The sequence below is a fragment of the Diabrotica virgifera genome, chromosome 7 (assembly GCF_917563875.1).
Source record: "Diabrotica virgifera virgifera chromosome 7, PGI_DIABVI_V3a".
Classification (NCBI taxonomy): Eukaryota; Metazoa; Arthropoda; class Insecta; order Coleoptera; family Chrysomelidae; genus Diabrotica; species Diabrotica virgifera.
The window spans coordinates 149445314-149459883 of NC_065449.1; the positions used below are offsets into that span (position 1 = coordinate 149445314).

At 31.5% G+C, this 14570-nt stretch overlaps 1 protein-coding gene across 4 annotated transcripts in view; it reads left to right on the top strand.

Moving 5' to 3' along the window:
* Positions 1–14570, top strand: part of LOC114342914 (tRNA modification GTPase GTPBP3, mitochondrial) — a 64618-nt gene that overhangs the window by 29562 nt on the left and 20486 nt on the right. For 3 of the 4 annotated variants that reach the window (XM_028293717.2, XM_050656429.1, XM_050656430.1), the window contains 2 exons: positions 174–350; positions 9861–10084. In XM_028293717.2, the coding sequence (XP_028149518.2) occupies positions 174–350; positions 9861–10084 (401 nt within the window). Of the gene's footprint in view, positions 1–161; positions 351–9860; positions 10085–14570 lie in introns of all 4 variants that reach the window. The other variant, XM_028293719.2, reaches the window with a different exon arrangement.

The following is a 14570-nucleotide window of genomic DNA, read 5'->3' on the forward strand; positions in this document are numbered from 1 at the left end:
AATCACATGCATTATGTGGGAAGCGGGGAAGCAGTATTGCCATGTATAGGGTATATATCAAATTGAAAACTAAACAGTCTGAATGAATGTATTGTCTGATCTATTATCATACTCATAAAATGATCTATTACTTTATCTCATAAAATGATCTATTACTTTAGTATGATTTTTAGGTCATGGTAAGTGTGGTGTTGCAGTAATTCGGGTATCTGGTTCAAATTCTGAAACAGCCCTTAAATTAATGACTGGTTTATCATCAACTCCAATGCCAAGAACAGCTATTTTAAAAAGTATTAAGAACCCTATAAATGGAGAAGTGATTGACAAAGGGTTGGTATTGTGGTTTCCAGGTAAATTTAATTGCTTGTACATAATTTTGCCAAAAAATTACATTCCATTGATAAATATAATATTATTAATAATTATACATAGTTGTAAAACAAAGTAACATTAACGACGTTCTACACCTTCGGCAAAGAATTAAGGATTTGCATGAAATTTTAGTATGTTATAGTTTACTTCAAAAAACTAAGACTTGATTTTTTAAAAATTGTTTTACCGTGCCGTTTAATTACTATTAACTGTCAAAGTTAAGTTTTAACATGGGCTCTTATGAGAATTCTTAAGAAGTTAATAACTTTTGACCCAAACTTACGATTTTTAATTATTTGTGCTTAAATTAAAGGTTTTTTTTTAAGGAATAACATATTAAAAAATGCGGATTGTTTACCGTACCATTTATTTTTAATTTATTTATTATAATTAATTCCGTAATTTCCGTAATTTATTATAATTTATTTTTATAAAGTATTCAATCTTGAAACATATGACTTGAGTATTTTGTTATACATGCATTGTTACCAACATTCGCTTGCATATAAGTTTTCCCCCTTTTCCTCTGAGAGGCATACCCCGCAACGAAGGTGTAGAACGTCGTTAAGTACAGTTGTTGTTCCAACAGATCTTTGCACATGAGTGAAATGATTCACGAATTACTTTTTATATTAGGTCTCTTTTTTACTCACAGAAGCTATGGTCTACCAAGAGGAGTAATTCAAATTTACCGCGCCGTAATGCTTGTTTGTAATTGGTCCAACCTCAGACAAGTTTACTCACCGTGAGTTTACTCCACTGTTATGAAATTTTGACATTAATTACATTCATTAAATTTTGATACTTCTGGCATTTCATAGGTTAATTAAGTTATATCGGCGATTTTTTGTGTTTCCTGCGTTATTCCTTTAATTTTTAGATTTTTAGTCTGCTTTTATAAAATATACAGTGGTTTTTCGAACTCTTTATCGACGTATTAGTATAATATAATATTTATGGATTTCCGTCAAAGGCCGAAAAGATCAACCAAGAAAGAAGATGTATTTGGTGATTTTTCTAGTGACTATCTTGAATGTGAATCTGTCTTTTTAGTTTACTCCTCGTGGTTTAAAAACCAACCATAGTATAGCAAAATTAAGCCGCTTGTCCATAGAAACCACAATAAGTTAAACAAGGATAAGCGATATGGCATGTTTTTGATACGTTTACTCATAATTTTGACGTTTATCATTTTCAGGGAAATTGGCGCATTTGTTGTACTTGAAAATGGTTTTTATATTATTTAAACTTTTATTCTTTGTACATTTCATTGTAATTTTTAGTTTCAAACATAATTGTTAGAAGGACTAACTGTTGCTCTCTTATTTGATTACTTCCGGTGTTAACAATTGAGTTAACCAAGTGTCCAAAAATCTTAAAAAGATCTTGGTTTAGATATGTACAAGCACTGGTGCAGGATCGTAAATAGAAGAGCTGTTGCTTTAATATCGAAATATCAATATTGTGCCTCAAAAGAAAATACTGTAGATGGCAAAGGTACTAAAGAGAAAAATGAGCTGACATATAATTTCACTAAAGCTAAAGATAAATTTAAAAAAAAACGTATAACTAGGAATATTGTATATTGTAAATGAGAAAAACAAAATAATAGTAAATAAGAGGACAAAAAAATATATAGTTAAATGAAAAAACCTGAAAACCCTATTCTAGCTGAACTTAATAGCTAGAATATTCTAGCTGAACAATAAATTAACTTACAGATATGTTGACTAGTCCGTGGCATAAACTTACTAAAATAAAACGGAAAAAAAGTTCGTCTTTAAATCACAAAGGGAGTGGAGGGTGAGGTGAGGTTGTCCAATCTGAGAATTTTCAGTATAATTCTTGGAGTATCTGGAGTCAGGTGGTAGTAAAAAGTATTGTGTTATCTTGAGAATAAAAACTTGAAGAAACGAAGTACTGCTTCTTATCAGTAAAAAACTATTATTTTACATAAAGTAATATGTAAAACTTAAAGAGAAACAAAGTATTGTTTCTTGTGAGTGAAAACTTTTAGAAACAACGTATTTCTTCAAGAGAAAAAATTCATCTAACTTTTTTCTGATTTTCTGACTTTTTCGTGCTTGAAGTTTTTTTTTTGACAGTTCAGAGCACGGTGAATTGTTTTCATTTTCTTACACATTGTCACTTATTGCTAATAGCCCAATAAATGACCGTTTCGGAGTGTAATTTCCAGGGGCAACCCCGAATTGCATGAAAATTTGGATTTAGGTTCTACTTACCCTCCACTTCAAAGTTGAATTTGTGCCGTTGGTTGCTTTTACTTTAGGGGTGACATTTACCCCTTCTCGGGGGGTGAAAAACGCGTGTTTAAAATAAGGCTGGAAATGGATAAATTGACTTATTTTAAGCACCTTTTGTTCTATAAAGTTTTTTACGTAAGTCAATACTTTTCGAGTTATTTCGTGAAAACCTCCCTCTATTTAGCACCCTAAATGAAATTAATCGTTTGGCTTTACCATCTATTTTAACTGTATGTATATTGTTTATATGATCTGTAAGTTTGATTGGTCTGAAGTGCTTATTTTTGAAAACATTTGGTTTTATAGTAAAAACAATTTTTGAAAAATTTCATTTTTTCAAGATAACTTAAAAAGTATTAGTGATAAGAAAAATCTTAAATAGTAAAAAAATGTAGGTTTTGCTATTATAAATATGCTAGTTTCATTTTGTTTCTCCGTAAGCCAAAAATTGGTTAAGATATGGCTGTTCAAAATTTGCATACACTCGTGATTAGTGACCCATTCAAGCTTTCTCAATTATAACCTTTTTAAAAATAAACACTTTAAACCGGTAAGACTGACATCATATAAAAAATAGATAGGTAAGTAAATTGTTTGTAAAGCGGTAGCGATTAATTTCATTTGGGGAGCTAAATAAGGCGAGATTTTCATGATTTTTTACACAAAAAAGAGGGCCAACTTTATTTTGAGCGGAACTCGCTTATTTTTAATGCTAAAACTTTTGTTAACAATTAAAACAAAGCTTTTTATAAACACTTTAAAAAAGTTTAAATGGGTTTTTCCCGAAGAGTGCTTAATTTTTCGGTGATTTCAGCTTGAAATATTCGATTTGGAATTAGACGAATAAGAACGTATTTTTCATGAGCTACAACTTTGTTTTTATTTGATTGATAGACTTTACTGATACACCATTTTTTTGGGTTTTATAAGCTACACTTTTGCTAGGGATATTTTTTTCGATAAAATATTTACTTTTTGAGTTATTTGCGAAAAACCGTCTGAAAACATAGTTTTTTGATCGAAAAATCAACATTTTCAATGGCAAATAACTCGAAAAGTATTGACTTACGTAAAAAACTCTATAGTACAAAAGTTGCTTAAAATCAGTCAATTTATTCATTTCCGGTCTTATCTTGAACGTATGTTTTTCACCCCCGAGAAGGGGTGACTGTCACCCCCCAAGTAAAAGCAACCAACGGCACAATTTCAACTTTGAAGTGGAGGGTAAGTAGAACCTAAATCCAAATAATCATGCAATTCGGAGTTGCCCCTGAAAATTACACGGTATCGCCGAATTTCCCGTTCATTTATATATACAGTGTGTCAATTTTAAAACTTACAAAGGGTTATATCTCTCGAACAAATGCTGATATAGAAAAATGCTTAAAACCCTTTCTAGGATAGTAAGGGGGAACTAAAATGACACGAAAGAGAACTCACCCCCATCAACCCCCTAGGCCCCACCTACCACAACCAAAAAAGTTTAAATTGCAAACCCCTACTTGTGATACATCATTGAAAAGGCTATAAAAAATGCTATCCAATGGTATAAATAATAATTATACAGAGTGTTAACATCAGCCGGCTTACTATGACTTTTGTATTATTGTAATGCTATCTCCCGGACTATTATTTTGAGTGATAAGTGTACGTCGGTACTTTTTTCTCTTAAATAAAACTTAAGTTGAAAACATATTTTTTTGGGTTTTGTCAGATTCAATAATTTTTGGTTTATTTGAGACTTTTAAATTAATGTCATTAGTTTTCACCATTTGTACGATCGGTACTGTCATTCAGCTGTAGTTGTTGTCACGATGGTTTACAGTATACCTGAAAGCGTGGAAATCATTTTCATATTTGCCTCCCAGAATTAGTGTTATTTACGGGCAGCTCAAATATTTAATAAAAAGCATTTACGACCAAGGCAACCTAGCTCTAGACGAAGATTTGCTGCACTTCCAACAAGATATAGCACCTCCTCGCTATGCAGCTCCAGTTAAGCACTGGTTGGATACTAATTATCCGAACAAATGGATTGGAAGGACAGGTCCTATTGAGTGGCCACCGAGGTCACCAGACTTACCGCCACCTGATTTTTATTATGGCCTTAAGTCAGTTGTTTATAAAACTCAACCTGCGTCACTTGGGGAATTGCGAGAAAGAATTAGTCAAGCATGTCGCGCTATTACTAGAACAATATTTGACAAAGTTCGTGCAGAATTTGAGAATAATCTGTATTATTGTTTACATAACAATGTTTACAAACTTTGAATATTTATTTAATTGACATTTTTAACAATTTTGTAGTTCAACAAAAACCTCATTAAATTTTCCATTTAAGCCAAAGTTTCGCAGGTATTGCTTCACCCTGTATAATTATTATCTATATTATTGGATAGCATTTTTTACAGCCTTTTCAATGATGTATCACAAGTAGGGGTTTGCAATTTAAACTTTTTTGGTTGTGGTGCGTGGGGCCTAGGAGGTTGATGGGGGTGAGTTCTCTTTCATGTCATTTTAGTTCCCCCTTACTATCCTAGAAACGGTTTTAAGCATTTTTCGATATCAGCATTTGTTCGTGAGATATAACCCATTGTAAGTTTTAAAATTGACACACTACAAGCTATACGCTCCCGAGGAAGCTGAAGCTGTTTTCACTTGAAGATCCTTTTTGTGGGGGATCATCCTATTCTGAGCTTGGTTTTACAGTTGCTGGTGTGACTTCGCTGTTTCCACTACCTTTCTCCATTCTTCTCTCTCTTTGATTTTCCTTCCTATATTTCTAATTTCCATACTTCTTAAGTCTTCTTCCACTTGTTGTCTCCATCTGAGTTTAGGCCTGCCTCTGGTTCTTGTACCTGGTGGTATCCATTCGGTTATAACTCTTAACGGATTGTTCTGCTGTCTTCTCATTATGTGTCCATATCATCTAATTCTCTGTGCTTTTATTGCTCTAACTATGTTCTCTTGACCCATCCATTCTTGTATTTCGTGGTTCATCCATTGCCTTGTATCCTCTTCGTTTTCCCTCTTTGGTCCCAGAATTTTTCTCATAATTTTTCTCTCAAAAATTTTCAGCTGTTCTTCTTCTCTTGCTGTTAATGTGAATGTCTCCAAAGCATATAGCACTATTGGTCTTATGGTCGTTTTGTAGATTTTCATTTTTGTATTTCGGCTTATCTTCTTATCTTTGAAAATTTTTTTATTTCTGTGCTTCTAATGCTTTGTTTCCTGCTTGAATTCTTCTTTTCATATCTACACTTTCATTTCTTCTGTTGACTAATACTCCCAAATATTTGGACGTTTCAACCTCTTCGAAGCTGTGTGCGTCTATTGTCATTTCTGTCAGTTGCGTCTTCTTTTTTTTACTTACATTCATGTATTTTGTTTTATTTTCATTTATTTCCAGTCCTCTCAGTTTGGATTCGTTTTCTATTTCTTGGAAGGTTTTCTTTAATGCCCTTTTATCTGTTGCTACTATGGTTATATCGTCCGCATATCCAATTATTTGTACTGTATTTTTATTTATAGTTCCTGCGTTTGACAACTTTTTATTATCTTGTCTAATGATAAAATAAATAATACCGTTGAGAGCGCATCTCCTTGTCTTACTCCATTTTTTATTTTTATTATTTCTGTTCTCTCTCTTCCGGTGTCTATTGTTGCTTGGGAATCTCGCATTGTCATTTCTATCATTCTTATAATTTTATTTGGTATTTTGCACTCTTGTAAGTCTTGGATCATTTTTCTTCTTTCTTCATTTACTGGGCTATAATCTTAAAATCTACATACAAATATTTTTTTTTCTGATTCTGGCCTTGGTTTAGTACTAGAACCTTTAGCCACGTAATTGTATAACTTATCACTAACTCAGGTGTAATGTGTAGTGTGTGTGTTGAGTAAGTGTCTTGTTACTTTGCAAAGTCGACGTCATTGTCTTTGCAAAGAGACGGTAATTGACATACAGTCCGTCTAATTTACTTACCGTTGCACGTCATTATTTACGTTAGAGATCTAAGTTGACATTGTTGCCCAATTACAAAAAATTCTTGAATTCATTTTAAATCAAATACATCACACAATTTTTGCGGAAGTGGATTATACAGCAAAACAAATTAATATTCAATGTAAATAAATAAAAACTTTAGAAATAGAAAACAAGAATTAAGTTATAATCTTACGTTAAAGTACATAATAAAAACAGTAAATATAATGAAACAAATACTTATAGTAAAAAATATAAACAAATATGAAGTGTAATCACCGCAACTGTCCATACTGTCCATAAATGTTACCAATTTATGCCAAAATATCACCTTCGTTCGATTATAGTTACAGTGTATTCCGAACAAATGTGCTTCATAAAAACGCTTTATAATCCATTTATACAAATTAAATGAAACATATTATTGTGTATTTTTTTAAGTTAACATTAATAGAAATCTTTAAATATTATTTCTACGCGTATATAGTAAAATATGCCTAGTGGCTGTAACGCCAGTGTACTCGGCAAAGTGATTCTAAAAAGAACACACCTACCGCCTAAATATTTCATGTTGGTATCATGTGACGTCTCGGCCTATGACGCGGATAACGTGCAACGGTAAGTAAATTAGATGAAGTATACAAATATACTTATATACTTATATTATAATGACAAATTGACATTAAAGAAAATGGAACTTGACGAAATATTTTAAATTATTTCGTATGTTTAAATGAAATTTAAACATCCGGTAATCATTTATTTTTAAGCTAGAGCTAGAGAAAAGTAATATTTTTTAAACTACAAATTGTCAGTGTCAATGGTTGCGTTCGGACGACCACAGCGGCTGACTGTCAGCAGAAATCGGCTGAGTGGTTGTATCCAGCGTTGATAGGAAAAGCTTAGTAAATCTCTCAGCGGCTGACTTCCAGCGGTATCGTCTCTAAACGCTACCGCTTACTCAGCTGTCCAGCCACTGTGGTCGTCTGAACGCACCCATTATGTAACCTCAACTTGTAGTTCTGTCGATCGAAAACATTTGTTTATTTTCGAGATTACTTTTTGATTTTTGGTTTTTTTTATTTATACAGGGTGATTGATTAGTAGAGTAAAGCTCAATAGCTCCGCTGTAGTAATAGATAGCAATAAAAGTTAAAAACAAAAATTTTAGCCACCTTTGAGCTTCACATTACAAAATTAGTTAGAATGTTACAGGGTGTTCGATAACACAGTGACAGACCTAACTTATGTTTTTTTAAATGGAGCACCCTATATTTTATTTTATATTCGAAATCCTGTTAACTTCTCCATCACAAAAATATAAAGGTTTGTAATGTTATACAGGGTATTTACAAAGTTATAACCAATTTTGTATGAAAATCGTAACAAGTTCAACTACCTGTATAAATAAAAATAAGCACACCAGCAATGGTCTATTAATGCCATATTTTTTTATTTATTGTCAAAATTTTTAAGAATTATTGATATTGCTAATTTTCTTTATATCAAATACAGGGTGAGTCAAAACGCAAGTACATTATTTTCTCAGTAATGTTAAATGGAACACCCTGTATTTTATATCATTATTGAAAAGTAACATTAACGTACTTTAATTTTTATATAACATTCCCTATGCCCAAATTTATTAGTTTTCGAGATATTTTCATTTTTCAGAGCAAATTATTTTAGGTGTTTAAATTTATCTAAATTTTAAGTAAGCTATGACTGAATTGACAATTGAAGATTACCGATTATCAATCCGGTAATCAATGTAACACTGTAGCAAGTAAAGAAATAAAAATAATTTATTAGTAATACATTTTACAAACAAAAACACAGCCACTACATGCAACATTTTTGAAACAATTAAAAACTATCTTCTTATGTAAATGCAACAAATAAACAAAGAAAATTAGTAATAAATTTTACAAAAAAAACACACAAAATACAATATTTTGTGAAGACAATTAAACACTACTTTTGTATGTAAATGTAACAATGTAACAAATAAAGAACGAAACATAATTTATCAGTAATACATTTTGCAAAAAAACATGTTTGAATAAATTAGAAGCTACTTTTAATAAAATATTTTTAATATTTAATTACATAAGGTGTTCAAAATTATCTCCTAACACATTTATGTAAGCCTAAAAACGATCATTGAATGAGCTACTTACTCTACGGAGCATTTGTAAATTAACACATCGAAATACACTTTGTATTCTATTTTCCATCTCATCCCTTGTTGTTGGAGGTATTTTATAAACTTTATTATTAACGTAACCCCAAAAAAATCAGTCCAGTTTATTAAATTCTGGTGATTTGGGTGGCCACGCTACTGGTCCATTGAAAAATGAAAATATCTCGAAAACTAATAAATTTAGACATAGGGAATGTTATCTAAAAATTAAAGTACGGTAATGGTACTTTTCAATAGTGATATAAAATACAGGGTGTTCCATTTAAAATTACTGAGAAAATAATGTACTTGCGTTTTGACTCACCCTGTATTTGATATAAAGAAAATTAGCAATATCGATGATTCTTGAAAATTTTGAAAATACGCTAAAAAAATATGGCATTAATAAACCATTGTTGTTTTGCTTATTTTTATTTATACAGGGAGTTGAACTTGTTACGATTTTCATATAAAATTGGTTATAACTTTGTAAATACCCTGTATAACATAACAAACCTTTATATTTTTGTGATGGAGAAGTTAACAGGATTTCGAATTTAAAATAAAATATAGGGTGTTCCATTAAAAAAAAAACATGAGTTTGGTCTGCCACTGTGTTATCGAACACCCTGTAACATTCTAACTAATTTTGTAATGTGAATCTCAAAGGTGGCTAAAATTTTTGTTATTAACTTTTATTGCTATCTATTACTATAGCGGAGCTATTGAGCTTTACCCTACGAATCAATCACCCTGTATATTACCTTTTTATATTTATCTTTACATTAGTAATAGTCGGTATGGTGTTCAATCTGTTTAATGTTGAGTTCATCAATCTCCTCAATAGTGAAAAAAGTTCAAACACTTTAATAAACTAACTTTATAAAATACGTCCACGGGATAATAGACATTTCCTAATAATTCCATTGACTGTACTTGTCGACGTACGTTTCACTTAATGTTTTGATTTAACTTGTTTTAAAATCAATAATCACGTTTGTGCAAAGATCCGTTGAAAAAACTGTAGGTACTTATTTATGCACTATACTTTTTGAAGGTCCAAAAAGTTTTACTGGTGAGGACAGTGTGGAATTTCAAGTTCATGGAGGTGTTGCAATTATCAACGCTGTCTTAGATTCATTGGGAACAATTTCCAATTTGAGATTGGCTGAACCAGGAGAATTTACTAGAAGAGCTTTTTTTAATGGAAAATTAGATCTAACTGAAGTCGAGGGTTTAGCAGATTTGCTTCAAGCTGAAACTGAAGCACAAAGAAAGCAGGTAACTATACTTCATCTCGTGTCAGTTTTACCACATTTTTATGACCAATTTTGTTCCATTACTTCTCTCATGGTTATATGGTTATACAGTTACATTCAGATTTAAAAGGAACATAGCGAGCTCATACACAGGGCCTCGAACCTACATTTGAAATAGCGGACCTGTTAAAAGTTCGACACGACACCATAAATACAACAAGGATACATTATTTGACACGCAGCAAACAACATGCTTCTTTTGCGAAGGCCTCTCCCTTTCGCCCGAGTCGGGCCGAAAGGCCCGAAAGTAGCCGAATCGCGTTGTCACGTCTCTCTAAAGTCTCTGTATTTTCAAAATTAAGAGCGGGTGCATAAAATTTCGGGTTAATGTTTAAATGCATATTTTTTTCGAGTCCTGAAAAAACTAATAAATATTTTTGAAAAATTTTAACGCAGAATAAAAGATTACATTATTACCGAGGGCAAAAAGTCCCTGAAAACTTCTATAATGTTTATTTTAATAATTTACAGGGATGAAGAAAAAAAGAGAAAAGAGACTTTTTGTTTATTCTAAGGAACTTTGGGCCGTCGGTAATAATGTAATCTTTCATTCTCCGTTTAAATTTTTCAAAAATATATATAGTTTTTTCAGGATTTGAAAAGGACTATTGTAAACCAAAACCATTCATTTTAAAAAGTAAATAAAAGTGTGTCCTGTTCCATATTTGTCTTTTATCATTATTCATTTGTTGGTGCCGCTATACTATGCAGTCTACCGTCACCATTATGTTATAGCTTGCGGTCTACCTGGGCGGTTAAAAAACCCCTTAATATTTTCTCAGAAAAGTTTGCACACAATAACGAAAGGCAATACAGTAGAACTCTAATTATCCGGATTAATTGGGACCGGACCCGATCCGGATAATAAAAAATCCGGATAATTGGATTTTTCTCGAAAAAGGCCTTTCCCGGTAAAGAAACGTAATTACAGCAAAACACAATGGAGAACATATGCGGTATTTATTATGAAAAACAATACAGTATACACAACAATATGTAAATGACAAAGTTTACATAACGTAATATTGACACACAATAGTGAATCACAGTAAAATTAATTATTTTTTTACAAACTTGATTTTTTCTTTTTCTCAAACTGAAACGGATAATTGACAATCCGGATAATTGGAGTCCGGATAATTGGAGTTCTACTGTAAACCGTTTGTAGGCAAAATGTTTATTGCTACGTAGTACCTAATAAATCTTTTCAGTAGTAATTGCACAAGAGCTCTAAAATTATCGAATTTTTCCCGAGTGACACTTTGACAGTTTTAATTTCACGACCCGAAGGGGAGTGAAATTATGTCAAAGTGTCACGAAGGCAAAAATTCGATAATAATTTTAGAGATCGAGTGCAATTTGCTGCGATTATTTCATGAATAAAACTGTTCAAACCAAAATTTTATTGTAATTTATTTATGCAAGTTAACTATTAACCAATTAGTACAATTAACCAACTTATTTCTTTACCTCTGCTACCTCTCATTATATGCCCCAGATATTCAAGTTTTGCCTTTTTTAGCATCTTGGTTAAATCACCTTCGCCTTGACCTACTCTGTTTAAGACTTCTCTGTTTGAAATGCGTTGAACCCAAGATATTCTGAGCATTCTACGATACGACCACATCTCAAAGGCTTCTAATTTTTTCATCATGTCAACCTTCATGATCCAGGTTTAAATTAAGTATTCATTTCTAAAATTAAAATAATAACTCAAAGTCAGCTGTTGTTACTAGGCCAAGGATGGACGGGTGATATCGACACCCGTACCATGAAAAAAGTTTATATGTTTTTGTGCAACGTGTATGTGGCCGTTTCTTTCTGTTTTTTTGCTGTTTGCTGTTGTACGGAGGACTAAGTTAGCATTCACAATTTAAAAATCAAATTTACATTCCTAAGATGCACTTGTTTACACCTCTATGTAGCGGTACTTTTTTAGTATTTGACCATTAGCTCCGATGATGACGTTTATGTCGAAAGCGCTCAGCTAAGGAAATAAATTATTTACACACTTTGACATACTACATTTTCATTTTCCCTTATTATCTTTTGAGAAAAATGTCAAGAAACTTAGTTTATTTAGAATGTCCCAAAGAATCTAAAAAAAATATTTTTCGGATGAAAATTGAAGATTTTTGAAATAGAGCTCGCCGCACCGGCAAAAAAATTCGGATAAACACGCATATTTAACAATTAAAAAACAACGATATAAATTAAGGTTAGACGCGATCACTCTTCAGAATCTTGAAGATGAATGTTTAATCTTCAATTTAAGTATCTGGCAACCTCAAAAATACTAATTTAAATATGAGTTTTTAAGCCTCGAAAATGCGTATTTTCGCATTTTTCAGATTTTAAATCGCTTATAACTCGAAAACTATCAATTTTTAAGAAAAATTACAAGTTACCTTTCTTGTTTATAATTACCCAGAACACCTAAAAATATATGTCCCAGAGCAAAAAAACGTGATCTTTTGTATTTGTTTAAAAAAATTGTTTAAACAATTTCTCCCCAAAAATTCCGCCCGGCGCCCTTCAGATTTGTTTAAAGGGGACATTTTTGAATAGGAATCCACAAAGAAACCGAATCAGAAATTTTTTCGGACGGGAGCGGTCTCACCAAATGGACTAATTATTATTACGATAATATTACTATTTATAATAGATCACTTTTATCTCTGTTACTATAATACAAAATAGATTGGCATTTTTAGTTGAAGAAATCATTTCCAACAAAAAACGATAATTTTGGCAACATTGTACACTTCGCGTAAAAAAAACTGGTACAACTCTTAAGGCTGTATGACACTATGCATTTTCTTGTATCATTTCTAATATCGTTTCTGATATCGTTTCTTGTATACATTTTCTTGTATCATTTCTTGTATGTACATTTGTGCCCTGTATGACACTATGCAAGTTCTTGTATCGAAAACTGTATGAAATTCGGCACGTGATTGGTCGAAATTTTGTTTGTCACCCTGTCACGTTACATTGTATGGTAGTACTGCGTCTACAGCTGATTTTAAGGATTTTGTAAAATTTATAAACTTTTAAAAACAAATATTTTAATGTTATAATAACTAGAATTTTTACGTTGACTGTTGATTATTTGTGTTTTTTATTTTGTTTTGATATTTGTGCTAAAATATTTGCATTATAATTATCTTCAGTTTGATCCAAATTGGAACTATTGTATTTTCCTCTATTAAAAAATTATGCAATATGAAACCCAAAGTTATTCTAAATATATGGTTATTAGTAGAACAGTAGTCCATACCAAACGGTATATTAAGTATCAATAAAATATTTATAAATATTACCTACAAAACACAAATAAATTCATCAAGACATAAATCATATGATCTCATTGTCAGCCGCCATTATGACATTTAGAAGTTTTACCAGCAGGTTTTACGTTTTTGCTCTTTGCGCAGAAATTGGCGCAGTTATTGTACAAGAATCTGTGCCTGACACAAATTCTTGTATCGTTTCTGATATCGTTTCTTGTATCTGTGTATGACACTATACATTTTTTTGACATATCAGAAACGATATTAGGCCTTATATTAGGATATTAGGATATTATAAAGGCCTTAAAGGCTGTATGACACTATGCATTTTCTTGTATCATTTCTAATATCGTTTCTGATATGTCAAAAAAATGTATAGTGTCATACACAGATACAAGAAACGATATGAGAAACGATACAAGAATTTGTGTCAGGCACAGATTCTTGTACAATAACTGCGCCAATTTCTGCGCAAAGAGCAAAAACGTAAAACCTGCTGGTAAAACTTCTAATATGTCAAAATTACTTACCCATAATGGCGGCTGAAATGAAAATGGGATAATGTATTGATGAATTTATTTGTGTTTTTGTAGGTATTATTTATAAATCTTTTATTGATACTTAATATACCGTTTGGTATGGACTACTGTTCTACTAATAACCATACATTTAGCTCCTAGTAAAGTTCAAACTATAAATTTAGGTTTCATGGTGCATAATTTTTTAATAGACGAAAATACAATAGTTCCTAATTTGGATCAAACTGAAGATAATTCTAATGCAAATATTTTAGCACAAATATCAAAACAAAATAAAAACACAAATAATCAACCTCAGTCAACGTAAAATTCTGGTTAACATTAAAATGTTAATTATATAAAAGTTTATAAATTTTATAAAATATTTAAAATCAGCTGTGTCTGTAGATGCAGTACTACCATAACGTGACACAGGGTGACAAACCCTGTGTCACACAAACCCTGTGACAAACAAAATTTCGACCAATCACTTGCCGAATTTCATACAATTTTCGATACAAGAACTTGCATAGTGTCATACAGGGCACAAATATACGTACAAGAAATGATACAAGAAAATGTATACAAGAAACGATATTAGAAATGATACAAGAAAATGCATAGTGTCATACAGCCT